Source organism: Gopherus evgoodei, chromosome 7 (genome assembly GCF_007399415.2).
Source record: "Gopherus evgoodei ecotype Sinaloan lineage chromosome 7, rGopEvg1_v1.p, whole genome shotgun sequence".
In the NCBI taxonomy this organism is placed as follows: domain Eukaryota; kingdom Metazoa; phylum Chordata; order Testudines; family Testudinidae; genus Gopherus; species Gopherus evgoodei.
The window spans coordinates 15269897-15297140 of NC_044328.1; the positions used below are offsets into that span (position 1 = coordinate 15269897).

Consider the following 27244-nt stretch of genomic DNA (forward strand, 5'->3'; position numbering starts at 1 on the left):
AATTTAGGATGGCTATCAGGAAAATACTATGACAACCATGTTACCTGGGACTTATAAAAATAGACTGAACGAGCGAGCCCTAAGAAAATATATTCTAGGGAATTTTATCTGCTTATGTGTTCTTATCATCATGGTAAGTGAGCATCTAACAACCCCACATTGATTGTGAGATGGACTGCATGATCTAATACATCTTTCCAGCTAAATTCTATGAGTTTATGATTAATTTGACATACACGAAATTGTAAAATATTTTTTCCAGAAGCTCACACCACTACATTGGTATGCTTTTTCTCTCTGACATTTTCCATCTACACATTCCAGCTGTGTTTGGAGAGTTAAACAGTAGTTCACCAGCTGCTAACTATATTTTGAATTTATTATGAAATGGCAATTTTAAATAAAGAGAGTTAAATTACAGTTTTTAGCATTTAATAGGCATGATGCTGTAAGCTGGTCAGGCACCATTTTAGCATATAAGACTTTGATAACTAAATTACAGTAGTTGTTCCATACTGTACATACTGTAAGTGATTTTTGTCAGTGTTTTGGAGGCTTTGGTTTAGCCTATGAACTGGACAAATAGCAGTCAGAAAGTCAGACAATTTTTTCAGTCAGATAGTAAAGGGATAAATGTTTAGCATGATGCACAGAGAATTAGACACACAATTCCCATGGATTTCAGACATTAAAACCCACAGAAGTTGTGTGGTTAATTCCCTGTGCCAAGCTCTGAATACAGTATTTACCTTTTAAATGTCAGTATCAGAAGAGCCTGTAATATGAGGAAAAAACCTCACTTCAGCAGGGGTTGTTTTCTCACAACTCAGTCTGAAGGCCTAAATCTTTCCCACAAATTCACCGATAACTGCTAGATCAAGACTAAATGCTTGTGTGATTTCCTAAGTTGCTTGATAACTTTCACATATGGAATTTTTCCACATATGGAAACCCCCCCCACCATCATCTGTACAATACGGGTGCTACATAATAAGCCAGGGGTAGGAAACCTATGGCACGCGTGGCGAAGGTGGCACATGAGCTGATTTTTAGTGGCACTCACACTACCCAGGTCCTGGCCACCGGTCCAGGGGGCTTTGCATTTTAATTTAATTTTAAATGAAACATCTTAAACATTTTAAAAATCTTATTTACTTTACATACAACAATAGTTCAGTTATATATTATAAACTTATAGAAAGAGACCTTCTAAAAACATTAAAATGTATTACTGGCACGTGAAACCTTAAATTAGAGTGAATAAATGAAGACTCGGCACACCACTTCCTAAAAGCTGCCGACCCCTGTGATAAGCCATGGTGTACTGTGTGTGTATCTCTGTGAAAGAATTAATAGAACAGTCATGTTCTATTTATGTATGTCTTTTGAATCAATGAAAAATATAAAAGTTTCAGCTGAACTTAAAAGAATTATCCTTTCACATGCAAACACTGCATTGAATCTTTACTTATTGTAGACTTGGAGTTACCTAAAGATTTAATTTTATATGCCTGTGGAAGGTGAACCACCACCAACCATGCTGCTTAGTGGTCAAGCAGGAAGGCAGCAGGCCATCTTCCTCTTGAAAACATGGTCCCGTCCTTCAGTGCCTCCCCCATCTCTCCAAGAATTTCCAGTCCTTCCTTTTAACATGGGGACTTGGAGTCTAGGCCCTTGAACAGTCAAGGTCTTTTCCAGCTAGGTTCTCAACCGAAGTGAATGCTCTTGTAATTGTAATATCCTCTTGAAGTGGGTAGGGGAACCCTGGACCACTCCCTCCACTGCTCTAGTCCAGGGCCCTATGGTGGGCAGCTACACTCTACCTTGCAGTGTTACACAGCCGCCCCCGAGGCCATCTCCTAAGAAAGCCTCCTTTAGCTTCCCACAGTAAATCAGAGAAGTCTCTGACCTGCACACTCAGTCACCTGACTCTCCTTTATAGGTCTGCAGAGGTCTGCATTGTCAGGTCTCAGGCAATGAGTTCCTGGGCAACATTTCTCCCACAGCACAGCCATCTGTTCCCTTCCACTGCCCCCTGCCTCTGACCTGCTTTGCTTCCCTTTTTAAAGCCTCAGCCTCCAGTCTGTTCAGGCCCTGCAAGTGTGGCTGGCCAGGGCTGCTTGGGACCAGAGCTGTTCCTTAACTCCTTGTTCTCCAGTGAGGTTGGTATACCTCATCACAATGCCACAACAATTTAAAAGATTTTTCTACTGAACAGATTCTAGACATTATGTTGAGTTGAGTCATTGAACTTCATGCAGTGAAACATAAATTATGCACAGATGCTCATGGCTTCATCTCAAAAGTATCATGTATAATTCTGCTAGGTCTGCATCAGTAACATTTGAGAGAATTTCACTTCTAAACTTAATTTAATTAAGTTATTTTACCTGAATGCTTTAGGTTTTTAACTTTTTCTTCAGAGTTCTGCCACTGTAGTTCCAATTGCTTTTTATCTTCTTCCAGAAGTCCCAGCTGCTGCTGCAGACAACTGATCTCCTTATGTAGTGCTTCATTTTCTAGCTTCTCTTCTAATTCTTTAACCTGCGGATGGCAAACACTTGGACATTGTTACAATAAAAAATAAATGCTCATTCTGTCTTTTGCCTTGATGAATAGCTGGGCCATCTACCAGACACCGTAGGCCTTAGGAATATGAGATTAGCAGGAAGACGGTAAGCTGCAGTAATATACATGAGAAGTCTTTTTAAGCAAACAGTTTTGAAAGACAGCCACAAAGGTTTTTTTTCTTTAGAGATTTAATCATCTTATTTGAACACAGTTTCTTCATTTGAAGCAAACATTAATGTAGTTTTTTTTTTTAAGTTAACTGCTTCTGTTTAAAGGTTATAATTTAAACTCACTTCTTCCACAGTTCATGCAGTTGTCAATGGATGAACTACAGAATGACATCAGATTGAGTGGCAGCATTCAAGTATGTTGAAGGTATCGCTTCCATAGCTATTAAATATACACAATTTGGTCTAGTTTACAAAAAATCAGAGATTTTCTATAAACTAGCTATTACACCTCAAGTAGGTTTTTAAATAAATATATTAAGTGAATATATCTTTAGCTTTACTGTACATGTGAAAGTACAGTTACTGAGCATTACCCTATGGCAGTGGTCCCCAAACTGTGGGGCGGGGGGCATGGAGGAATATTCAGGGAGGCACAGCAGGGCCCAGGCCAGACCCCATGGGCGGTGAGGAGGGAGCACCACCTAGCCCTCCTCTGCTCCCACGTTTAGTTCCCACCCCCAGGTCTGCCCTGGCCTTGGCCACCAGCTCCTGGCCCTGGCTTTGATCCCAGCCGCAGCCCCCGGCTCCCAGCCCCGACTGCAGGTTTACTTCCAGACCCAACTGCAGCCCCATTCCCAGCCGAAGCCCCAGCTGCAGCACCAGCCCCACTCCTGACCATGACCCCAACTCCACTGTGGCTTCCGGGGGAGGTGGGGGTGTAGAGTGCATGGATGTAAAGGTTTGGGGACCACTGCCCTATGGTATACACACATTGAAAACTAAAGTGATAGGTGCAGATCCTCAGCTGCCGGAAATGGTCATAGATCAACAGATACCATACTACATAGTCTTACTTCAGAGATGCCGTCTTCCTCATGTCTTTCATAACTCTGGGATTTTCCACAGCACACACATACGCAGCATTTTGTATAATTTCTATCTTTTTCTGTAGTTCCCCGATACTGTGGGATTTATACTTCCTTCTACTACTCTCATTTTCCTGCATCTCTGGAACCAGGAACCACCTTCCCATTGCAGGATGCGTGGATCCTGCCTTCTCTTCATTTAAATCCTTCCTGAAAATCACTGCTTTCCCCAAGGCACATAAATATTAACACACGTCAATGTGATATCATATCATCCCTATTAATTTAAAAAGCAACACTCAAACTTATCCACTGAGTCTCCTAGTGCTTTGGTAATCCATACTAACACATGCCTTTATCGGTGTCTAGTGGCTGGTTCACAGAAGGGTTAAGCGCCTACTACATCTACCAGCTAGAGGGGTCATTCCTTTACCTCCAGTGTTAAAGGAGCATACTTTCAAGACCTGATTCAGGAAAGAACATCTTTAACTTCATCCCTATTCAGGACATAATTTTAAGTACATGCCTAAAGCTATGCATGTGCTTACCGGATGTCTTGAAGAAAGATGCCTTCCTGAATCAGGCTGTAAATGCTGAAGATTTTGTGTTCAAACCCTATCAACGACCCAAAGAGACAGGGGATAGGGCAGGGACCAGACCTCTGCATTGAACTGTCCTGAGCATATTTAATAAACGGCAATTAATATGAGTTTTGAAAAGCTATCTAAAATCCTACAACAGGTGAAAAATCTTATACTACCTTTTGCTGGTGTTGATGTCTCTCTTCTTCCAGTGTTTGGGTCAACTTGGCATTTTCATCTAAAGCTTTCATAAGCTGCTGATCAGGAGCAGAATTTTGCAGAAGCAGATGACTTTGTCTTTTCAGCTTGTTTTGTTCAATATACATCTGCCAAAAACAACACACATGCCCAAAAAAACCTGAATGGTTAAGTAAAGTCTCCCATCTTAACTGGAACCAGATAAATAATAATAATAATAAACACAATAAATCCTCTAGCATTGGTTAAGAAACTCGGGGTGAGAGGAAGTTTACAATAGCTAAGTGCATAAAGTGCCTCCTTGTTAAGGGAACAATGTCATTTATTATTAAAATTGTGTGTGTTTGCAACACTCGGAAATTGAAGTTCATAGAGGCTTTAAATTAGTATTCTCTTAAGAGATTAAAGCTCACTTGGTATACAAGCACTTATGCAGTCAGTTCTTCACTAGATGAGACATTCAGTCACACGGATAGGAGCCAAAAGAGCCCCGGGTCTGCAACAGCAACCATAGAGAGGCTCATACCCAATCTAATTGTCAGGTGGTAGATTTTATCTGGTGGTGTCATGTGTGCGTGTGTGTAAGAGAGAGAGAGACACACAGTGGGGAGGTGACTTTCAACCCAAGTCTATGTAATCAGTCACCATACCTACTCCACAGGGAAGATGGTGTGTTATGGTGTGATTTTAGGCTAGTACAAATGGGGCTCAGAGATACTCTCAACAACTTGTCTTTGAAGCCATTGTTCCTCTTTTATTTTTGAACTGTCCACTTCTTTCCCTTTCCCAAATGTTGATACTTTTGGTTTGGAGGATGTGGGGAGAAATAATCAGGTGGGTGTCACTACTCCAAGCCTTTTCAGTAGGCCACTAGGCCCTCAAAAGGAATTGCTCAGGCCTTTGCACTGATCACATATAGAGGGTACTTCCCTTTGTCTGCTGGAGAGCTCCAGGGAGAATTCTGCTTTCTTGCAATAAAATTCCCCAAGGAGCTACCCCTGCAGCTCTATGCTGCCAATAACATGGGGCTGTGCCTGAAGTCAATGAGGGGTTGGGTGAGCAAGGAATCCAGGATTGGCCCAAAGAGAACCCGATCTTTGTAGCAGAAATGACAAGTGTAACTAGGAGAGGAGATTTCTGATGAGAATGCTGGGTTTTGCATAGCCGGTGTTTATCCTGTGGGAGACACTTTCAATCATTTATGAAAAACACCAAGTACAGTGATTGTCTCCAAATTGCTGAAAAATGGATCAATTTTTCAGCAGAATGATTTATGACCAAAATTATTATAAATGCAAAGCTCCATGAAATCTTGACAATTTCCCTCACTGCTTATTTTCTGGCCAAAGTTACTAGCACAACTTCCTGACGAACTATTTCTTCCAATCCACTATTATTGGATGTCACGGTATATTATAAAAAAAAAAAAAAAAAAAAAAAGGAAATGCAATCAGATGTCTGTGTATTTATTTATGTAGCTGAGTTCTGTAGCAAGTTTCTATCCAGCACTCTGTTGGGCTATGTTTCTGTTGGGCTACATAATGTATTATTATGAGGTTGATAATAAAAAGGAGCAACTACTGACCTTGCTGAATTTAGAGGCCTTGTCTACACTCCCACTTACTTCGGTATAACTTACATCGCTCAGGGGTGAAAACAAGTCACCCCCTTGAGTGACATAAGCTACACCAACGTAAGTGCCAGTGTAGCCAGCGTTATGTCGGCAGGAGAACTTCTCTCATCAACATAGCTACCGCCTTTTGCAGAGGTAGTTTTATTATGGCAGCGGGAGAGCGCTCTCCTGTCAGCACAGAGCGTCTTCACCAGACTTGCTTTAGTAGCACAGCTGATCAGTACAGCTGCACACTGTAGCGTTTCTAGTGTAGACTAGCCCTAACTTTTGATGCAGTCTAGATGACTCACAAATGCAATTCGAATGCAGAAACAGAGAGAGAATCAATGTGCCTTAATATTAAAAAAGCCAACAAAGAACACCTCATTGGGTAGAGCTATGCAGTGGGAAAGGCAATAATGAACTGAAAGCACCCAATGAAGAGAAAGCTATGACTACAGGCTCCAGTCCTCCACTTATATAAAAACAGGTACTGTTGTGTGGGTGTGGGACCACCACACAGCAGAAGTTAGCATCCTGCAACAACTGCAATGACTCTTCTCTGAAGTAAAGGAATGGATTATCTTCCTCATGGTCACTTACTGAGTAGTGGGCCAGGATTAGGTTTAAGTCAGCCTTACCCTACCCTTTTCAATACAAATCCTGGTCCTCTCCACCTTCCTTTAGAAAAGAAGGAAGCAGAGAGCACAGAGCAGCAAATGGATCAGAGATTTCCTCTAGAGACCTCACTACACAGAACTAATTGTCCTGTGCAGTACTTATATACTACAGTCAGAGGTGAAAGTAAGCCAGTACGCCCCGGTACGGCGTACCAACAAGAACCGGTGTGCTGTACGGGGGTGGCCCGGCTTCCCCAGGCGGCAATTTAAAGGGCCTGGGGCTCTCAGCGGTGGCTGGTGCCCAGGGCCCTTTAAAATTGCTGCCAGAGCCCTAGGGTAGCAGCAGCAGGGCTCCAGGGGTTATTTAAAGGGCCGGGGCTCCCGCTGCCTCTGCTGCCCTGGCCCTTTAAACTGCTGCTGGAGCCCCCGGCTGCCGTGGCTACCTCAGGGCTCCGGCAGGCTCCGGCGGCTATTTAAAGGGCCCGGGCAGGTAGAAGCAGGGGAGCTCCAGGCCCTTTAAATAGCCCCCGGAGCCTGCCAGAGCCCTGGTGTGGCAGCAGCAGCCGGGGGCTCCGGCAGCAGTTTAAAGGGCCTGGGCCATAGCAGCGGCTGAGCCCTGGGCCCTTTAAACTGCTGCTGGAGCCCCCGGCTGCCGCTGATACCCCAGCAGGGGAGAGGAGGGCACTTACCGGTACAGGGCAGTCCGGGGCTGGCTCTGACCCCCTCATCCCTGCCCCTTCCGCCCAAGGCCCCGCCCCTTCCAGGGCCCAGAGCCAGCCCCAACCCAGCTCCGTACCGGTAAGTCCTTATTTCTACTTTCACCCCTGACTACAGTGATGGGTGCTATACAAAACACTAAGATGGGCAGATGGCTGTATTTCTGACTAGGGTATGCACAGCCACTTTGCATTCCCTTCTGCACACTGAAACATGATCAGGGGCCATACTGTCCTACAAATATATGTTAAAAGACCAATTAAACAATACTAAAACTGTGCCACAAACTGACCAAAAGCAAAGAAGTAGTTCAGATTTAAAGCTGGCTGCTCATCCAAAATTTTGAATGTCTGGCAGGATTTCTTGGTCACCCATTATATTACATATACTTGTTTTATGTATTCAGTCTCCTCATCTAGAAAACACATCTTTGAAGAGTAATAATTTAACTGCTTACAGATACTTCTGGAGCACTCCTCACCAGAGTATAAAATCTATTGTCTGCCTGGGAGAGCAAAACATTTGAGTCAGGTAAAGACGTATAGCATTTAATGTTGACAGATTCCCATTACCTGACAGTGGAAGGGATCTTTGACCCTGATATGGCAATGAGCTCCACCATGGCACCTACATAGCACCTCTCTGACTTCAGTGAGGGTCTGCATGGACCCAGTGATCTGGCCACACAGATCCCTACTGACTCAACTGAGGTGGCATTCTGGGTCACATATTATGGAAAATAAAAGACATATTAGAAAAATTGTTTCTATTTTACACTCCCATTTTTACACCCAGGATCTGTTGGTAGACTGAATGCTTTCTTTTGTGCCTATAACTGATGCTGTCTGCAGTTTACTGCAGGCACTAAATTAGAAGCAGAGTGAAAACTTCTTTAAATATCTCAAAAAAAGCCATACTGAAAATCCAGCAAGCAGTTATTGAGCAAGAGCAGAAGCCACTTTTAAAAGGCTTAACTTCTGTGCCATGTTATTTTGGTTTGCACAATATAAGAACAATCAGGCTATTTGGTGGGCTAATGTTTAGCAAGGCTTCATTTTTCCGTTATACTAGAATGAAGCAACATTGCAAATATGTACATTTAAAAATTGCTTCTGGATTGAAATATGCTACAAAACCATAACGGTAGCATTTTACACTCACTTTGCACTGGTGTCTGTGATTTACAGGAGAGGCAAGGTAAAGAAAAATCAGGACTGGGAACTTCAAAGTTACACCAGAGATCAATGTGGCATATGGAGTCTTGAAACCAATAATTCCACTGATCAACAACAACAAAGTCACTCAGTCACACAGAATAGTTGCCCCCAGTGAAATTTAAGTCATCTCTGAAAAGAAAGACAGAACATGAGAAAACAGCTTAGAAGTTTCTCTATAATTCTGTTGGGGAAAAATGTTTGGCAGCCCAAATTAAGGTGCATACAATATGTTATTAATAGAGCTGGTCACAGTCTTTCAGTCAAAACATTTTCCTGCTGAAAAATGGGATTTTGTCAAAAAAAACTTTTCATGTGAAAAAAACTCATTTTTTTCAAAATTTTCCTGACAACTTTCAAAGCTAAATAAAAATTTTTACTTTAAAATTGAAAAATTTGTTTTCAAAACATGAAAAAAAATTGAAATTTCAAAATTCCAGGTTTCTGTCCTTTCACTTCCTTTTTTGCCAACAAATCTAAAGGAATGAATGATGGCTATAATTTGGGGAAGGTTCTCTTTGTGCACTCTAACTTTTCCAAATTACCTCAGCTTTTGAAAACCTACTGAGTGCAAAAAGAAACATAAAACACTGCAACTTAGCCACTCACTAGATTTTGAAAAAACGGATAAAATTGTAATTAATTTTATTTCATTTCAAGGTTTTCCTGTGAAAATCAAATACTTTCTATCAAAAAATTGAGTGAAAAGTTTTTGTTCAAAAAATTTCACAGAAAACTGCCTGGGTTTTTCTACTACCTCTACTTTATTACTTTCTTAGCATCACAGAAAATGTGCATGGCGCTTACAATATGGAGAAAAGGAGATTTCTAAACCCAAAAAATGCTTATTATGTATGACCCTGATCCTGTAATCATGCATGGGAATAATTTATTTACATGAGTAGTCCCACTGATTTAAAATATTATACCTATGCTTAAGTATTTGCAAGATCAGGCCCTAAATTAAAGGAACAAAACAGGATAGGACAGAAAATACTGAGTGAAGCAGAATGAAGAGGGCAAAATATCATTATACCCTCACTTGGGAGGTCAGTTTATCTGCGCTAAATAAGACATTAATTTTGATTATATATAAAAAATAAATTTCCAGGACCATCTAATTAAAACACATTTCAGCAGCACAGAATATATGGATGTAGCACCAAAATATCAAACAAAGTGTTTGTTGACAAGGCAAAAGAACTACTTGAAAGGATTATTTGATCTGTGATGGGGTTTAACTAGCTGATCAATTAGTTCTGACTTTACCACCTGGGAGACAATTATCTGCAGAGCATCCCAATCAACACTTGAAGCATAAGCCAGTGCTAGGGAGAATCTACTGAAACTACTACTACAGCTAAAGAAGGCTTAAAGAGAACAATAGTTTGATAAAGATAAAGGGCACCTCATCCAAAGATCTCTCTATATTTTACAGAGGATGCTAAATCTCTATTCCTATTTTATAGATAGAGAGTCTGTGGGACCAAATGTCTGCAACTTGGCCAAGCTCAAGCACCAATCCAGTGGCAGAGCTGGGACAAGAATCAATGGGATTTTGCCATAGACTTCAATGGTACCAGGATTTTCTCCCAGGTATCTCAACTTCCAATCCTCTGACCCTTACACAATTCTGCATCCTGTGCACTTGATTTTTATTTTGATGTCAAATTTGAAGAGGGAATTCTTCCTGTTTAGGAGAGCTAAAATGTAATGCTGAGAACTTTGATCCTCATCTAGGTAACATCCAGATTCCAATTTGGAGATTTTCAAAACTAACCCCCCACACTGCAGCTCAGCAAGATAAAGAAAAACACTTTAAAGCCATGGGTTTCCATACATATGGCCACATTCAGAATGTTAAATATTGGCACTATTTTCAGACTGTTCCAACAAATGACCCCCTTCATTATAGGCTAAATTACAACTTGCACATTCCACGCTTGATCCCTATTTTGGCAGTCCCATGGGAAGAAGGGAGCAAGATTCCAACTCTCTGCCAAACTATCGATTGACTCTGGTTTCAAACTCTCAGGCCTGCTGCTTGATCCAAAGAAGAACTGAAAGATCATCTTCATGGGATGGGAACACTTAACTACACTTTGCCATAACCTTGGGGTGCAGATGCATTATAGCCTTGTAGTTTTATGTCAAACCTGAACAGGTACCCAGTTCTGGAACAGGACCCCTACCTATGTTTGCTAAGTAGATGGGCTGCCACTTATTATAACAATAGAAGCGAGTGAGAAAGGTGAGCAGTATGGATCAGTTAAAGACTTCGTGTTGTCTAGTTGTTCATAATATTTTATTATTTTGTGGTTCATATTTTAAAGGATATTAATTTTGCTAAGGACAGTATCAAATTTGGTGATATTTTAATTAATTAATTAATTAATTGCTGTACAGGTTGAACCTCTCTGGTACAGCACTCTCTGGTTCGGCAACATCCATGGTCTGGCATGATTTCATTTTATGTTTTTCATGCTTTATCTACTTATTTCCTTGTGCCAATACAGTAAAACAGTGCAACGACACTTTGTTATGAAGAGAGCCAGAAAGCCTTGGCTAGGTGGTGTTGCAAGCGTTGTTCCGTTTATTCGCCTCGGCGAGATAAAAATAAAAAGAGACCTGCTCGCTACAATATTGACTTCCTGTGGTTCAGAAAATTCTCTGGTTTGGCATCGGTCAGGTCCCCAGGGTGCCGGACTAGAGAGGTTCAATCTGTACAACCTTTTTAAGAGGATACGTTTTATACAAAGTGCCAAGTGCTGCATTTATTAATTCTATGGGTCGAAGGAAAGTGGCCTAATTCACCAAGAACAAGGCAGCAGTTGTCGTTAGTTCAACTAAATTTACTGCCTTGCTCCTTGCCCGTTGCATACTTTTCCCTGAACAGTCATTCAGAGATCGCATTTTAAGCTGCGGATGGCTGAATCCTTACCAGAATGGTAGCACCCACAAAAACACAGCATCACACTGTGATGAGGCGTACCAGGCCTTCATGGCCCCTTACTGAAGACCCCGCTGCTCTGCCACATCCCACCCTAGGAAGCAGCAGGGTGGGAGGAAAAGAGCAGCAATGGTAAGTCCTCCAGGCCTGCCTAGAGAAGCCTCACTGGAGCATCCATCTTGGAAGCTAGAGAGACCTGGTCCTCCAAGGGCTAACAACAGCCAATCAGAGCCCAGCAGGCTCAGATAAAAGGAGCTGCAAAGTCTCAGCAGGTCAACTCCGGTTGGGACCAGTGGAGTGAAGAAGGGTTCTCCTCTCTGGCCAAAGGAGCCTGATAGTCAGAATTTATGGCTGGCTAAGCTTACCTCATGGGAGAGAAGGACCTGAGAATGGTGGCCCTGAAATAGGGTTGGGGATACAGGTCCCAGTAGGAAGAGGCCCTAGGAAATAGCCGTGAAGGACTGAAGTTGAGCAGCATGTGAGCTACTGTGTATATAGTCCCTGGGTTGGAACCTGGAATAGTGGGCAGGCCTGACTTCCCCTCGCTACTGTAGGTAAAGTGGTATAGACCTCAAGAAGATTCCAAACAATGGGCTGTCAATAACCTAGTCCCAGATTTGGACCTTAGCCTCCAAAATATGGGGGTTAGCATGAAAACCTCCAAGCTTAGTTACCAGCTTGGACCTGGTACTGCTGCCACCACCCAAAAAATTAGAGTGTTTTGGGGCACTCTGGTCCCCACAGAAACCTTCTCTGGGGACCCCAAGACCCAAATCCCTTGAGTCTCACAACAAAGGGAAATAATCCGTTTCCCTTTCCCCCCTCCAGGTGTTCCTGGAGAGATACACAGAAGCAACCTCCGTGAATCTTAGCAGAGGGAGTTCACCCTCTCTAATTCCAGTCCTGGAAACAAAAGCACTTCCCTCTTCACCCAGAGGGAATGCAAAGTCAGGGGCTAGTAAATCTAACACACACAGATCTCCCCCTGACTTCTTCCTCCCACCAATTCCCTAGTGAGCTGCAGACCCAATTCCCTGGAGTTCCTCACTAAAGAAAAACTCCAACAGATCTTAAAAGAAAGCTTTATATAAAAAAAAGAAAGAAAAATACATACAAATGGTCTCTCTGTATTAAGGTGACAAATACAGGATCAATTGCTTAAAAGAATATTGAATAAACTGCCTTATTCAAAAAGAATACAATTTAAAGCACTCTAGCAACTATAGACATGTAAATACAAAAGAAAAAAAACCATATAACTCACTATCTGATCTCTTTGTACTTACAACTAGGAAACAGAAATCATTTCTCATCCGAGAGAGCATACAGGCAGACAGACGACAAAGAACTTAGACACAAACTTCCCTCCACCCAGAGTTGAAAAAATCCTGTTTCCTGATTGGTCCTCTGGTCAGGTGTTTCAGGTTACTTTTTTTTTCAGGTGAAAGAGACATTAACCCTTAACTATCTGTTTATGACACGCCCCCCAAATTGCAGACAGTGGGGAAGCTCACTGGCGGCGATTTCCTTCTAGAACTTTAAAATAAACAGATTACTACAACACATGCACCTTTACATATACCACTAAGTATATAACTAACAGACTTGTACATTTTAAGGACACTTTTTAACTACTAGATTGTGGGAAACTCTCACGGGAGAGTGCATTAGCTACTTTGTTAGAAGCTACTGAGATGTGCTGAATTTTAAAATCAAAATTTTGGAGAGCTAAACTGCAACGAAGAAGTTTCTTGTTGTTCCCCTTGGCAGTATGAAGCCACTTTAGCGCAGCATGGTCAGTTTGTAGCTGGAACCGCCGTCCCCAAACATATGGGCGTAGCTTTTTCAGGGCGTACACAATGGCGTAGCATTCCTTTTCACTGACTGACCAGTGACTTTCCCTATTAGACAGTTTATTGCTGAGAAACATGACAGGATGGAAGTTGTGATCTGTTGCTTCCTGCATGAGCATGCTCCTATACCACGCTCAGATGCATTCGTGGTTACTAGGAATGGCTTGTTAAAGTCCAGGGCCCTGATTGGTCCTCTGGTCAGGTGCTTCAGGTTATTTTTTTTTTCAGGTGAAAGAGACATTAACCCTTAGCTATCTGTTTATGACAGGGGCTGCATTTAAAGATCCCCAACACCGGGGCTGTAGACCCTAGCAAGGGCAGAGAGACAGTTTATTTATTTATTGGACTCTTTAATATCCCAGCAGAAGGGGTTCACTCACACGTTGTGACTTGGCCAGAGGGCCAAGCCACTGAAGACTTCCCAAGGTTGGCTGACAGCCTGCAAGGGACACTAGGGGCGAGAAAGGGACTGTGGTACCACTCCCAGTCACTTGCAGGTGCGTGCTCCATTACACATTGTCATAAACAGATAGTAGGAGTTAATAGAACAGAAGTACTTTATATCTCTTTTGCCTGTAAAGGGTTAAGAAGATCAGTGAGCCAGGCTGCCACCTGACCAGAGGACCAATCAGGGGACAGGATACTTTCAAATCTTGAGGGAGGGAAGTTTTTGTGTGTGCTGTTAGTTTTTGGTTGTTGTTCTCTCTGGGTTCTGAGAGAGTGACTAGACGTGCAACCAGGTTTCTCTCCAATCTCCCTGATACAGGTTCTTATAGATTCAAAATAGTAAGTACTAGGTGATAAGGTGAGTTAGGCTTATGTTTGTTTTCTTTATTTGCAAATGTGTATTTGGCTGGGAGAAGTTCAAATGTGTATTTGGCTGGAAGGAGTTCAAATTTGTATTTGGCTGGAAGGATTTTAATTTGTACTTGTATACTTAGGCTGGGAGGGTATTCCCAGTGTCTATAGCTGAAAGACCCTGTAACATATTCCATCTTAAATTTACAAAGATAATTTTTACTGTTTTTTCTTTCTTTAATTAAAAGCTTTTCTTGTTTAAGAACCTGATTGTTTTTTTTATTCTGGTGAGACCCCAGGGGACTGGGTCTGGATCCACCAGGGAATTGGTGAGGAGAAAGGAGGGAAGGGGGAGAGAGAGGTTAATTTTCTCTCTGTGTTAGGATTACTTTCTCTCTCAGGGAGAGTCTGGGAGGGAGGGGGGAAGGTGAATTTTCCTCTCTGTTTTAAGATTCAAAGAGTTTGATTCACAGTGATCTTCCAGGGTAACCCAGGGAGGGGAAGCCTGGGAGAGGCAACGGTGAGAGAAAGGGTTTACTTTTCTTGTGTTAAGATCCAGAGGGACTGGGTCTTGGGGGTCCCCGGGTAAGGTTTTGGGGGGACCAGAATGTACCAGGCACTGGAATTCCTGGTTGGTGGCAGCGCTACAAGTACTAAGCTGGTAATTGAGCTTAGAGGAATTCATGCTGGTACCCCATCTTTTGGACGTTAAGGTTCAGAGTGGGGAATTCTACCATGACACACATCTTTACAGTCTTCTCTGTATGAGGAAATTCATCACCAAGTCATACCAATTATCTTACATCTATAGGATGCACCATCACCCACAAGTCCAAAACAAGAGAATCTTACTGCTACTTAATAATGTTCTCCAATTAACATTTTCCCGTTTTAGCATCATATAGAATGGATTATATTATTCTATATATTCCTAAAGCACCAGTCTTGTTCTATCTGGATGCCACTGAATCCATTTAGAAACAGATCAGATGCTTCCTGGAAGAGGAGCAAATCTCTTAACCCTCTTCCCAACAGATTAAATGGTTGACTTCAGAGGAATCAAATCTAGGTGGTACACTTCCTAGCACACATAGCTGTGGCCATTTCACAACTTCGTTCTCAGATGAAAGCTTGATGAGAGAGATTAGTCTTGTATCATGCTCTAAAAGTGGCAAGATTCAAGCTCAGGGTCTAAGACCTAAACACATCCCTCCTCTATTTCAATTATTTTCAGTTCAACCAGCTAGGCAGTGAATTAATTATTGTGACTAGGCCTGGAAGAATTACCTTATCGGGTAAATGTTAATTTTGTCATATACACACAAAAATATTTCCTCAGAAGATAATCAAAATTTACAGATAGACAAAGAAAAATGCTGCTGGAAAAATTATTAAAGTTTGATGTAAGGATATTTACTTTCTGTAGTTTGACATGAGATGTTGACAATTTCTGTTTTAACAGTTATCAAGTTTTGAGTTTTTGAATCTCAACATCTACTGTCATTAAATAATTCTTGTCTGACTCCTTCCATTATTCCCTGCAACTATGAACATTTAAATAGATAAAAGTAAAAATATATATATATATTATCCATCAAAAATTAAAGTTTAATTCTGCCAAGTCTAATTATTACATAGCAGCTTTTGTTAAACTGTCCTTGGTAATACATAGACGCAGGTACGCATAACAGAAAAGTCTTTCCAGGAGCACAGGTCTTGCGCTATCCACTTGCAAACATGCCACATGGTCATTATAAATGACTCAAATGCTATTAATGGCTCTAAACAAGAGTTCTTGTGCAGTTCATCACTAATGCAACACACTCAGATCTCTGACTCAATTGCATGCAATCTCATGAGGGGCACAGGTCATCATCCTTTGTAGCAATTATGACAGTCCTTCTTAAGAGTCACAAAAATAATAACAGCATCTGCCCTTTTTATATAGGAAGGTTCAATCCTGGATTAAATAACGTGCCAGCCAAGCACTTTCACAGGGCCCCATAATGAGAAGGGGCACTCTGAAGGTAACAAAGTTAAATACAGTTATGGTACTGTATGGCTGATGTATACATACAGAAAGATACATTGTACTGTATATACACACTTTTAAAATGCATCTGTAATGGTCAGGGATTGAGAGGAAAACTAAAGCAAGCTGCAGGCAGGGCACAATACAGGGTTTTTTAAAACCTATATTAAAAAGGGGACTATAAAATGTGAATTTACCTCTGGGTAAAGCCTAGGTTGGCCTCTTAAAATATAAAATATATAATCCAAACCATGAACATTTACAGAAGCCTGTTTCTTTCATCAGGTGATGTGTTTTGGCCAGAGACTGTACCAATATCCAAAGTAAGAGCAGCCCTTAAAAACCTGCACAGCAACTCTACACTTGTTTTTAATTTTTCTCAGACACGAGCAGCATAAAACAACAGCCTGGCACTTTAATTCGGAGGAACATACTGAGTCATTTCTCAGCAAGGTTTCAAAAGTAATTTCAGGTGCAGGTGCTGTATAGGAGCCAATGAGAGATTCTAACAAAGTGTCTACAAGCACTTTACAAGTATCATTGCAAGGCAAGATACATGCTTAATAAATCTTTTATATTAAATATTTTATTAAGCATATGCGACTGCAGCATCAAGATCCTTAGCTCTTCTCTACCCTCCCCCCCTGCTTTCCAGCACTGTCATATCTTCCTTTTCATTTGTGTTTATGGTATGTAACACAGTTTGCTTTCCTTTGTGGAATATTGCTTTTCAGGTCTAGCCTCTACATTATTGCTGTGGCCTTCAAGATCCCCTCTATGTGCCTTTGTTTTCTTGTATAGCATTTCACAAAAAACTGATGAATCTTAAAATGTCACTTAAAACATGACACTAGCATTCTGATTATGCTTGCCAAGATCCCTTGGTTAACAGCCCTGGCTTATTCAGGTGGATACAGATTTTCTATTCCCTCATCCATTCCCTCTCCCCCCCCCACACACCATTTATTTAGTTCTTTTATTCAGATTCCTTTAGCTTTCACAAAGGATGACTCACTTTAAACCCTCTTCCTTTCTCCCCCCCTTCCTCACCACAGCTGACAATATTTACTCAGTTTCTTTAGAACCTCTAAAGAGAATGAATTCAAATGTTTGAAGTTACATCATTTTTGATTAATTAAATACATATTATGGTGGTGCTAGCAGAGCGACTATAATTAAAGCAGCACTGGATTTATTTTTTAATCAAAAGCTTTGATTTTCAAGTGTTCTCATTCCTATGTGTGTGCGTGCTCGCTCGCTCTCTCTCACCTGCACCTAGCACACATACTCCCCTCCCAACTGCCTGCATTTCAGTGGCAGATCCTCATCACTTATAGCAAAGACAAGGGGCACAAGGCGCAGTAAATGGACCCTATTCCAGCTGTGGGCACGGTTTCCTGACTCCCACTATCTCAGTAGTAATGGTACCCTAAAAGTGCCACCTGGGAGATGCATAACCATGCAGGGAAGGGTTTGATTTGAATGGGTGGGCCCTGTATTCCACCTACTGGACATGAATAGCTCCCACCAAAATTAAGAGGAGCTGCAGGTGTTCAATCTAGACAGACCAACAGACTGACCAACAGACAGACCAACCCTCTAGGTAAAAGGCCCCTATTTTCAAAATAAAACGCCAGGACAATAATTCTTGGCTCACAAAATAGTCCTACAAAAGACAGAAGTGCACTATGATAAAGCATATGTGCTGGCATTACTATTGCCAGCTCATTACTCAACAGTGACACATGCATATTACTCAGAGTGGTGTCTTATTTCCAGTAACAGTGTTCTGAATGAATTTATCATGAAGCTCTGAACAAGTGTGGTTAACATTAACTTTGAGCGAAAGAATGGCTTGGACAGTGTCTACACTCACTCCAAATACTGTTCATCACAATGAACACTCGCTCCACTGGCCTGTATGTTTCTGATATATTCAAAGCAAGTTCTACTCCATTTAGCAAAATGTTTAGCACATATTCTACAGTTATAAAGAAAAAACCCACCTGACTGACAAAATGAGACATCAGAGCACTTCAAGATGTTGCAAAAGATATTCATGACGTAGGGGCTGACTCCGTGGGTGCTCTGGGGCTCAAGCATCCACCGAAAAAAATAGGGGTCCTCAACACCCACAGGGCCGGATTAATCTTTTGTGGACCCCAGCACCCGTACAGTGGCCCTGCCCCCTGCTGTGCCCCGAGGCCCCACCGGTCACTTCACCCCGCCTGCCACTTCACCCCACCCCCACTCGGCCTCTTCCCCCAGGGCCCTGCCTGCACTCTGCCGCAAGGCCCCGCTCCTGCTTGGCCTCTTCCCCTGAAGCCCCACCCCCACTCAGCCTCCTCCTGAAATGCCAGAGTTAACATAATGTAATCATTACAAAATCATATCCAACCAATGTGTTAAAAATCATATTTTGCTAAACACATTTCTTCTATGATACCAATCTGCAGTCAGCTGTGTGACTGGATTCTTGTGTCCATACGAAGCCCCACTGAGCTTCACAGGAGTGCAAGGATCTGCTTGCATGGATGTGACTGCAGGATTGTGGTCTGTGCATTTAACACCACCTCAGAGTATTAAAGGGTTACCAACTAGAAATCAATGTCAAAATTATTAAAAGTAGTTTCAAATACTCCTGTCCCTGAGTCTCTCTAAAAATGCTGATTTTACCATCATATTTTCCAAAATTTTAACGTTTTTCTCTCTCCTGCTGCTCATGAAAGACCAAAACTAACAATAGGAGAAACTGAATATACAGGGGAAGCAGTAAAATGGACTTCATACTAATAATTGCTGCTATCTTGGCTTGCACACGAGGGATTAAACCAGGGACCTCCAGTGCTAAAAAGCTTAAGTATAGCACTTGAGCTAAAGAGTCAGGCTCTCCACATAAGAGCTGTGACAGACTCATATCCTCTATGGGATGATGCAAAGGAGGAGATGCAACACACACTGACCAGTTGGTTATACTGTCAAATGCATAAGGTAAATCAAACTGAAAAAATAAAATAATCTGAGGTGTTATTTGTAACAATAGATTAAAAATTAATAAAGGAGTGATTTTAAGATGATAGTCCCCCTTTTAATAGCGAAAATAATTTCTACATATACATTACTTTTTGCCACTTTTTTCTTTGTTTAGTCTTTCTTCATTGTCAGAATTCAGTAAAGTCAAAAAAGTAATTACTTACACTTTTATGGTAGTTTCTACAATCAATGTCACTTATGTTCTGGTGCACTGGCACAATACTGCAATGTTTGGGTAACAACTTTGCAGGGCAAAATTTGAATCTATACTAAAAATTGCTTACAGATAATTTTTTCATATATGAAAATATTTCAGTTCTGTAGATACTTTTGTTTTGCTTTTATTCATTCAGTTTAAAATTCTGGGTCCACGATACCAGACAGTGTCCTTGTACATTTTGATAAATATCCTAGTTCTGTAGGTACAAATGGCTTATCTCTGACAGAGACAACAATCTCTGCATCATCCGGTATTCAGAAGTAAATAACTATGCTGCACTTCAGAAGGGAAAGCTAAAGCAGTGGTGAGAAGTGCAAAAGACTTAGCAAAATGTAGGGTATGAAAGGTGATCTTTAGTAATCCTATATATTGGTTTTCGGGATATAAAAATGATATGGACATAACGGCAGGCAAACATGGGGGGAAATGGTAATAAAACAGCACCAATTGTATAGCCCCAGGAGACTTAAAGGAGGAGAAACTGCCATTTACTTGTAGTAAGTGTGATGAGTAAGTTAAACTACCCTAAGCACAAAGTATTTAGAGCAAGACATTTAGACTTAAATAGAGAGAGAGAGAGAGAGAGAGAGAGAGAATAATTCACTTCAGTTTCCACATCTGTAACTGCTTTTGTTTTGAATACACTGAAGTGGAGTTTCAGGTATGGTTTTTGATCTATAAGATACTATTAGGCCCTGATTCAAAACTCTTAACACAAAATAAAATAAAATAACCCAATGGAAAGAGTCCCATTGACTTCAACTGGCCGTAAATGGCCAGAGAGGCTTCTATCTGAGACTGCCCCCTCTCCCCTTGCCATACTTCCACAGTTGTGACCAGTGGAAGCATTCAAGCTCCAGGTCCCTTGATATTAAAGAAGAGGGTCTGCTAGCAAGATGTTGTTCAAGAGCCTCAGGACTTTGGAAAACCCTCCCTTTCTTGGTCCAAATAGACCCTAAGGGCATGCTTCAAAGACCATCTCTTTCCCTAGGCTTTTGTGGCGGGAAGGGTGTGTGCTGAGGGTCATGTAAGAAAAAATGATCTTTGTTCTGTTCAGTGGATGATTTTTATTTCCCTTTTGACTGGTCATTCCTGGTCATTTGCAGGAGGCTGCTAGATTTACTCTAGTTGGTATTGGTTCATGATAGGCACTCTCTTGTGTATCACATAAATCTAAATCTGCTTTGGTAACAAACTCATTAATCAAATAATTAAGGGTTTAATTAATTGCAGTTTTAATCACATTGTTAAACAATAGAATACCAATCGAAACAGTATTTTTCAACTCACCTCACACAAATACTGTAGTGCAATCTCTTTATTGTGAAAGTGCAACTTACAAATGTAGTTTTTTATTACATTACTGCACTCAAAAACAAAACAATGCAAAACTTTAGAGCCTAGAAGTCCACTCAGTCCTACTTCTCATTCCGCCAAATCACTAAGACAAAGAAGTTTGTTTACATTTACAGGAGATAATGCTGCTCACTTCTTGTTCACAATGTCACCTGAAAGTGAGAAAAGGTATTTGCATGGGACTTTTGTATCCGGCATTGCAAGATATTTTCATGCCAGATATGCTAAATATTGGTATGCCCCTTCATTTGTCGACCACCATTCCAGAGGCCATGTTTTCATGCTGATGACGCTTGTTAAAAAAATAATCCATTAATTAAATTTGTGACTGAACTCCTGGGGGGAGGGGGGGAATTGTATGTCTCCGGCCCTATTTTACCTGCATTCTGCCATATATTTCATGTTATAGTAGTCTTGGATGATGACTCAGCACATGTTCATTTTACGAACACTTTCACTGCAGATTTAACAAAATGCAAAGAAGGTACCAATGTGAGATTTCTAAGGATAAATGCAGCACTCGACCCAAGGTTCTGCTGGTGGCATCCAACTCAGATGATGAAAATGAACATGTGTCGGTCCACACTGCTTTGGATTGTTATAGAACAGAACCCGTTATCTGCATGGACGCATGCCCTCTGGAATGGTGGCTGAAGCATGAAGGGACATATGAATCTTTAGCATATCTGGCATGTAAATATCTTGTGACACTGGCTACAACAGTGCCATGAGAACACCAGTGTGCGATTGGCTGAACAAGAAATAGGACTGAGTGGATTTTTAGGCTTTAAGGTTTTACATTGTTTTATTTTTGAATGCAGTTATTTTTTGTACATAATTCTACATTTGTAAGTTCAACTTTCATGATAAAGAGGTTGCACTACTTATATTAGGTGAACTGAAAAATATTATTTCTTATTTTTTACAGTGCAAATATTTGTAATCAAAAATAAAGTGAGCACTGTACACTTTGTATTCTGTATTATAATTGAAATCAATATATTTGAAAATGTAGAAAAAATCCAAAAATATTTAAATAAGTGGAATTCTATTATTAACAGTGTGATTAATCACGATTAATTTTTTTAATCACTTGACAGCCCTACTAAATACCTTTAAAAATCTAGGCCTTAGTGCACGGCAAGCCACGGTGCTTTCCATTTCAAAAGAGCAGTAAAGCAGTAAAGCCAAAGTACACCATGGAACTTTTACTGCACATAGCAGGGTCCACGTGGTCAGTTAGCACATGGCAAGGTAGTGCGCAGTACAGTCACACCACAACTTGCTGCACACAAAGTCTCCATGTAGACAAGTCCTTACTGTTACTCTCAGACATACTATTTCTTTACTAGTTTAAATAGTTGAAACATTGTTCCACAGTTTCTGGGATTACTTGGAGCAGAATTTTATTTATTTATTTTTTGAAATAGAGTAACAGCATAAGACATCTTCCCTGGAGAATGATGTGTTGCAGATCTAGTTCAGCTTGTTGTTCTTGTTGACATATTCATTAGGATTGTACTTGGCAACAAGCTGTAGTTCTCTGAAAAAAAATGTATAGCCAATGATACTTGAAAACCTGCCAGCTGTCTAATGAAGGCTTTTCTTTTTAGAGTGGTTCACTGCCATCCTGTTCTCACTTTTCTATTTTCAGTGCGGATATGATGCACAAGAATGCAAAAGGGGTGGTGTGCTTGTTGAGTGGATTGTGATGTGTATCAGAAGATGGCAGATGACTATATTTGACAATTTTAATTATAAATATATGGGGAAAAAACCCAAAACCAAAACCAGACCAACCACCTCCAGGCAACTAAACACTAGAATCTTTGCCCTATTCTTACTCTATTTCTGTTGCTTCCACTAGTCTTTTTTTTTGGATAGTTTTCAAAGGAACCATAGGTCATTCATTTCTATGTAGACGGTTCAATCCTGCAAAGCCTTAAATACATGAGTATTCCTTATTCAGAGAAGCAGTCCCACTGAAGTCAATGGGACAGCTCCTAAACTGAAGTAAATTGTTACAGCTTTGAAATCATTGGGAGTTAAATGCCTAGATACTTTTGAAAAATCTCACTAGACACCCATCTGTGTCTTAAGGTACCTAACGACCCCTTAATGTCTGGCCCTATACACCCTTGACTTTGAAACTCTTATCTTTCTCCTTGAATATCTGTATTAATGAATAGCTGGGCCAATTATTCAAATAGAAAGCTGAACAGGAACTAGAAAGTTATTTGCTATGCGTGCAGCAGCAGTGCACGCGAGTTTTGGAGCTGGAAAGCCTTATAAGCATCATGTTGTCAGCAGAGATCCTCTCTTGACTTATGGGCTGTTGGGAGGGAAGATTGAACCTGGTACCTCTCGTTCTAAAAGCACGTGCCTCCACCAACTGAGCTAAAAACCCAGCTCTGCTAGCCAAGGCTGTAGCAGGCTCAACCACCTCTGTATATGGCCCAGTCAGCAGCAGGAGGACGACAAAGCATAGCACTGTGTGGTTGTGGGCTACACTCACAGTGTCTTCTTCTTCCCCTAAAGAGTCCCCAGTTCTTTAAGTTCATTCATAACCTACCTAGGGCTCTCAGATCAACAACACTTTGGTGGTTTTTGGAGGGTTTTTTTTTGTTGTTTTTTTTTTTAGGAACAACTTTTTCTATGACTCTCTTAATCTATGAAGCATTATGAATATCCAGACCAAGAAAAAGGTGTAGTTGGCAAACACTGCATCCAGTAAACATATCCATTTGCTTCCATAATCTCCTAGTCAAAAAATGCCCTTACCACACAATATGATCACTAACATAGTGGGTGGAGTTAGATGCACAGGAATTATCCAGCAGAGATTTCTTGAAAGTCTTGGTTAAAAAAAAAATAAAAAGCCAGCCAATTGTCCAAAAGAAATTGTGCGCCCAAGAAAGCACATTCTATTCGCCTGTCTGCACCCAGGTGTTCAAAATTGAATAGACATTTCAAATTAGACCTAACGTACTTCTACCGTTCACAACACTGCAGTTTTGCCAACTTTTATTTTACTGTGAGTCTTGCAATATTTGGTGTTCTCCTTAAAACCTGGGTTCCAGAGTCACATGATTAGTTGAGACTCTCAGCTTCTATTAAAAAAAAAATTTTTCTAGCCTACATAGTTATGGAGAAAATGCTTGATAACATAACCCATGTGTACCTTAAAGCTCAAAAACCAGGACGCAAAGAAGAAGAGCATTATTTCTTAAACTGCATGAGTTTTAAGCCAATCTCATGACTTTTCAGTGCTTGAGATTGGCAAGATTGCGCTAGAGTTTATCAGAATTCCCATGGTGAACAATACTGTCACCTAGAACAGTAGTTTTCAACCTTTTTTCATTTGCAGACCCCTAAAAAATTTCAAATAGAGGTGCGGATCCCTTTGGAAATATGAGACAGTCTGCAGACCACCAGGGTCGGCCGACCACAGGTTGAAACCCATTGACCAAGAAGCTATCGGGACAGTTATCACAGACATTCCATAATGTTCTCTCAAAGCTCATTTTCTTCTTTGTATTTTCACAACACTGAAATCTGCTTATGCCGCTCCCCTGCACAGATGATTGTTTGAAATCTTCACCAAAACTGAGTCTCCTCTGAAGACATATTTCAAACTGCAGACATATTTGCATATATCTGAATATCATGCTGTGTCGTATTTCTTTGGTTGGCTTCATATATTCTGCAAATAAAACTATTCCACTCCAAGCCAGTGAAAAAAGCAAGTCATCCTTGCAACATTAAGCCCATATTATGGGAATATAAATTCTCATGTTATGACTGTCTGAGCCATCTCAAATTTAATAGCAAAACTTAAAAAATGAAATAGAGGGAAATGTTACATTTTACCAATTTCATTAATTAATATAAATGTATTATAGTTTCCACTTCTAAGGCACTTACCACGAAATGATAATAAAGTGTCTTATGAACATTGTAGAATTAGTCCTTAAAAATACCTGTGAAGTAGGTATTGTTAGACCGATTTTACAGGTGGGGAAACTGATGGACGAAGGTTAAGTGACTTGCTCAATGCCATAGAAATGGTCTGTAAGAGGTCTAAACAGTCTGATCTAGCCATAAAACCATCAAAACTTCTTCTCGCCTCTTTGTATTTTACAAGACCCATATTTTATGGAATTCCTTCATCTGTAGGATTTCTGTTGAACTACCCACCTCTTGTGCAAATGACTCTGCTTTCTTCCGTAAATTCTTTTCCAACTCAAAGTTTTCCTGGAGTTCTTCATATTCTTCCACTGCCAGTACAGACACTATTTGAAAAACAAAACCAGACAAAGATGAATAAAAACCAGCTAGCAAAGAAATTAACAAAAATACAGTTTGTTTTATCAGGCCATGGGACAACATTGCTCAATATATTTTGATTCCTTACAAAGAATATAAAAATGTGTAGTTCTATATGTCCATATTTCTACATTAATTTCCAACCACCTATAATATTCCGATTTTGTTTTGCACTCCTTTTGTCCCTTAAACTTCCTCTTTATATGTGTAATCACTGAACTATTAGATACTACATTATTTCCTTCTGGTCCTAAACTGTTGTGCTGTGTTGCTATGGACTGCTACGTAGTTAAATTCCACCCAGAGATGGCTACCTTTCAATGGTGGGTGAAATGATGCACACAATTTACTTATAATTTATGTACGTCTGTGTATGTACACGCTCCCCAAGTGTACATACACATCCCAAGCTTTGTAATGTTTGGAAAGTACTTTGGGATATTTCTTGTTATATAAACATAACAAAGGACATTATTTCTATTATTTGCTTCATGTCCTGTAACACTGGCAGTACATAGTGCAAAGTTGACTATATTCCATATCAAATTCTCTAAATTAACTTTTCCTCCCAAAAAATTCCCAACAATACTTATTCATATAGTAAGACCTGATAAGTATGCTATTCCCCCAACACCTTTATCCATTCATGTAGGCTTTTAATAATGGAACCCACCACTGTGGCTAGTTAAAACCAAACCCATGAAATGTCTCTAGCTTAAAATTTCATTTCTATTTTCCATGAGGCTGTAAAACTCAGAAAAAAATCAGTCTACGTTTTGCTTCTCTCCACTCTCCTACCTCTCCCTCTTTTTCTCTGGTAACGATGTTGCAATATTTCTAGATAAAGATGGTTATTTCAGTGTTGTTGCATACCAGTGAGCAAGGGATAAGGTGAGACTCCGCTCATTCCCCCACTCACATATTACAGGAAGGAATAAGCTAGTGCACAACAGTACTTACTCCATCAGACCTGGACTCAAGTAACCCTGTAACGAGCACAGGGATGTAAATGGGGTCCTATTCCCCTGTGTCAGCATGTGCCACAATCTAGCCCTATAAGTGTAATACTCAATCCATAAAAGATTGTTGCATATTTTGTAAAGCAGCATGCAGTTCCAGGAAACAGACATTTGGATACCAGAGATTAGTGGCTCTGTAGCAAGGGGTCTCTTTACCTCAGAGGCCAATGAGATTGCAACAAGAAGGTAATATCGGTACTATTGAGTGTAACATATTAAAACAATGGTCATGCAAGTGAGACTGATATTGCTGGCTAAAAAAATAGCCATAGCGAGGCCAGGCATTGTGCAAACTTCCTCATATTGTTCTGCTCATACACCTCAATCCTGACCTGTGAGTAATATCAATAAACCCTTAAAAAAAGTCTCTTAATGACTACTTGCACACATTGCTCTCTCAATGCACTTCAGCTCTAACTGACTAAGGACTGGTTTCCGGAGTAATGACATACAATTTCAAACACCACCCTTGGCAAATCCCCTGCCTCTTTGGAGAGGAGCTTAACTATGTCTAAAGCAAAGCACTGTCAGAGGTACTTTGTGACATGGATTATAGGCTACTAAAATCCAACTGATTCTCAAATTACATTTAAAAAAGAAAATTCTCGAACAGAACAATTAGAAAAAATTTACGATAATTCACCAATCCTGGCCAGAATAATTGATTCCTTCTACATCTACAGAACTATGCAACAGAGCTGCATGGAACACAAGAGATAACAGGAATAGAGTATATGACAACTGGCAAATCGGTAATCTCCAGCGCTCTGCTGGCTCACACAAAGTACAGAGGGATCAGTCTATTGTCAAGTAATTTTGTCTGCCTACGTATCCTATCTTCTAGGTGGTAGGGAACTTCTATTACGTGCATTACCACTCATAACTGAAATACACCGCTACCCCAATATAACACGGTCGTGGGGAGCCAAAAATCCCTACCGTGTTATAAGTGAAACATCGTTATATCAGGGTAGTGGCGGCAGGGCTCCAGCAGCAATTTAAAGAGCTCCGTGCTCCGGCGGCTGCAGGGAGCCCAGGACCTTTAAATCACCAGCTCAGCCCCACGGCCGCAGCCCCGGAGTAGCGGCAGCAGGGCTCCGGCGGTGAC

The 27244-nt window shown here is 40.7% G+C and overlaps 1 protein-coding gene across 3 annotated transcripts in view; it reads right to left on the minus strand.

The window, feature by feature from the left end:
• The window catches only part of SHTN1 (shootin 1), a 99631-nt gene that overhangs the window by 34116 nt on the left and 38271 nt on the right, over positions 1-27244 (minus strand). For all 3 annotated transcript variants that reach the window (XM_030570750.1, XM_030570749.1, XM_030570752.1), the window contains exons 8-10: positions 24989-25083; positions 4368-4514; positions 2391-2544 (exon numbers count right to left, since the gene is read on the minus strand). In XM_030570750.1, coding sequence (XP_030426610.1) covers positions 2391-2544; positions 4368-4514; positions 24989-25083 — 396 coding nt within the window. The remainder of the gene's footprint in view (positions 1-2390; positions 2545-4367; positions 4515-24988; positions 25084-27244) is intronic.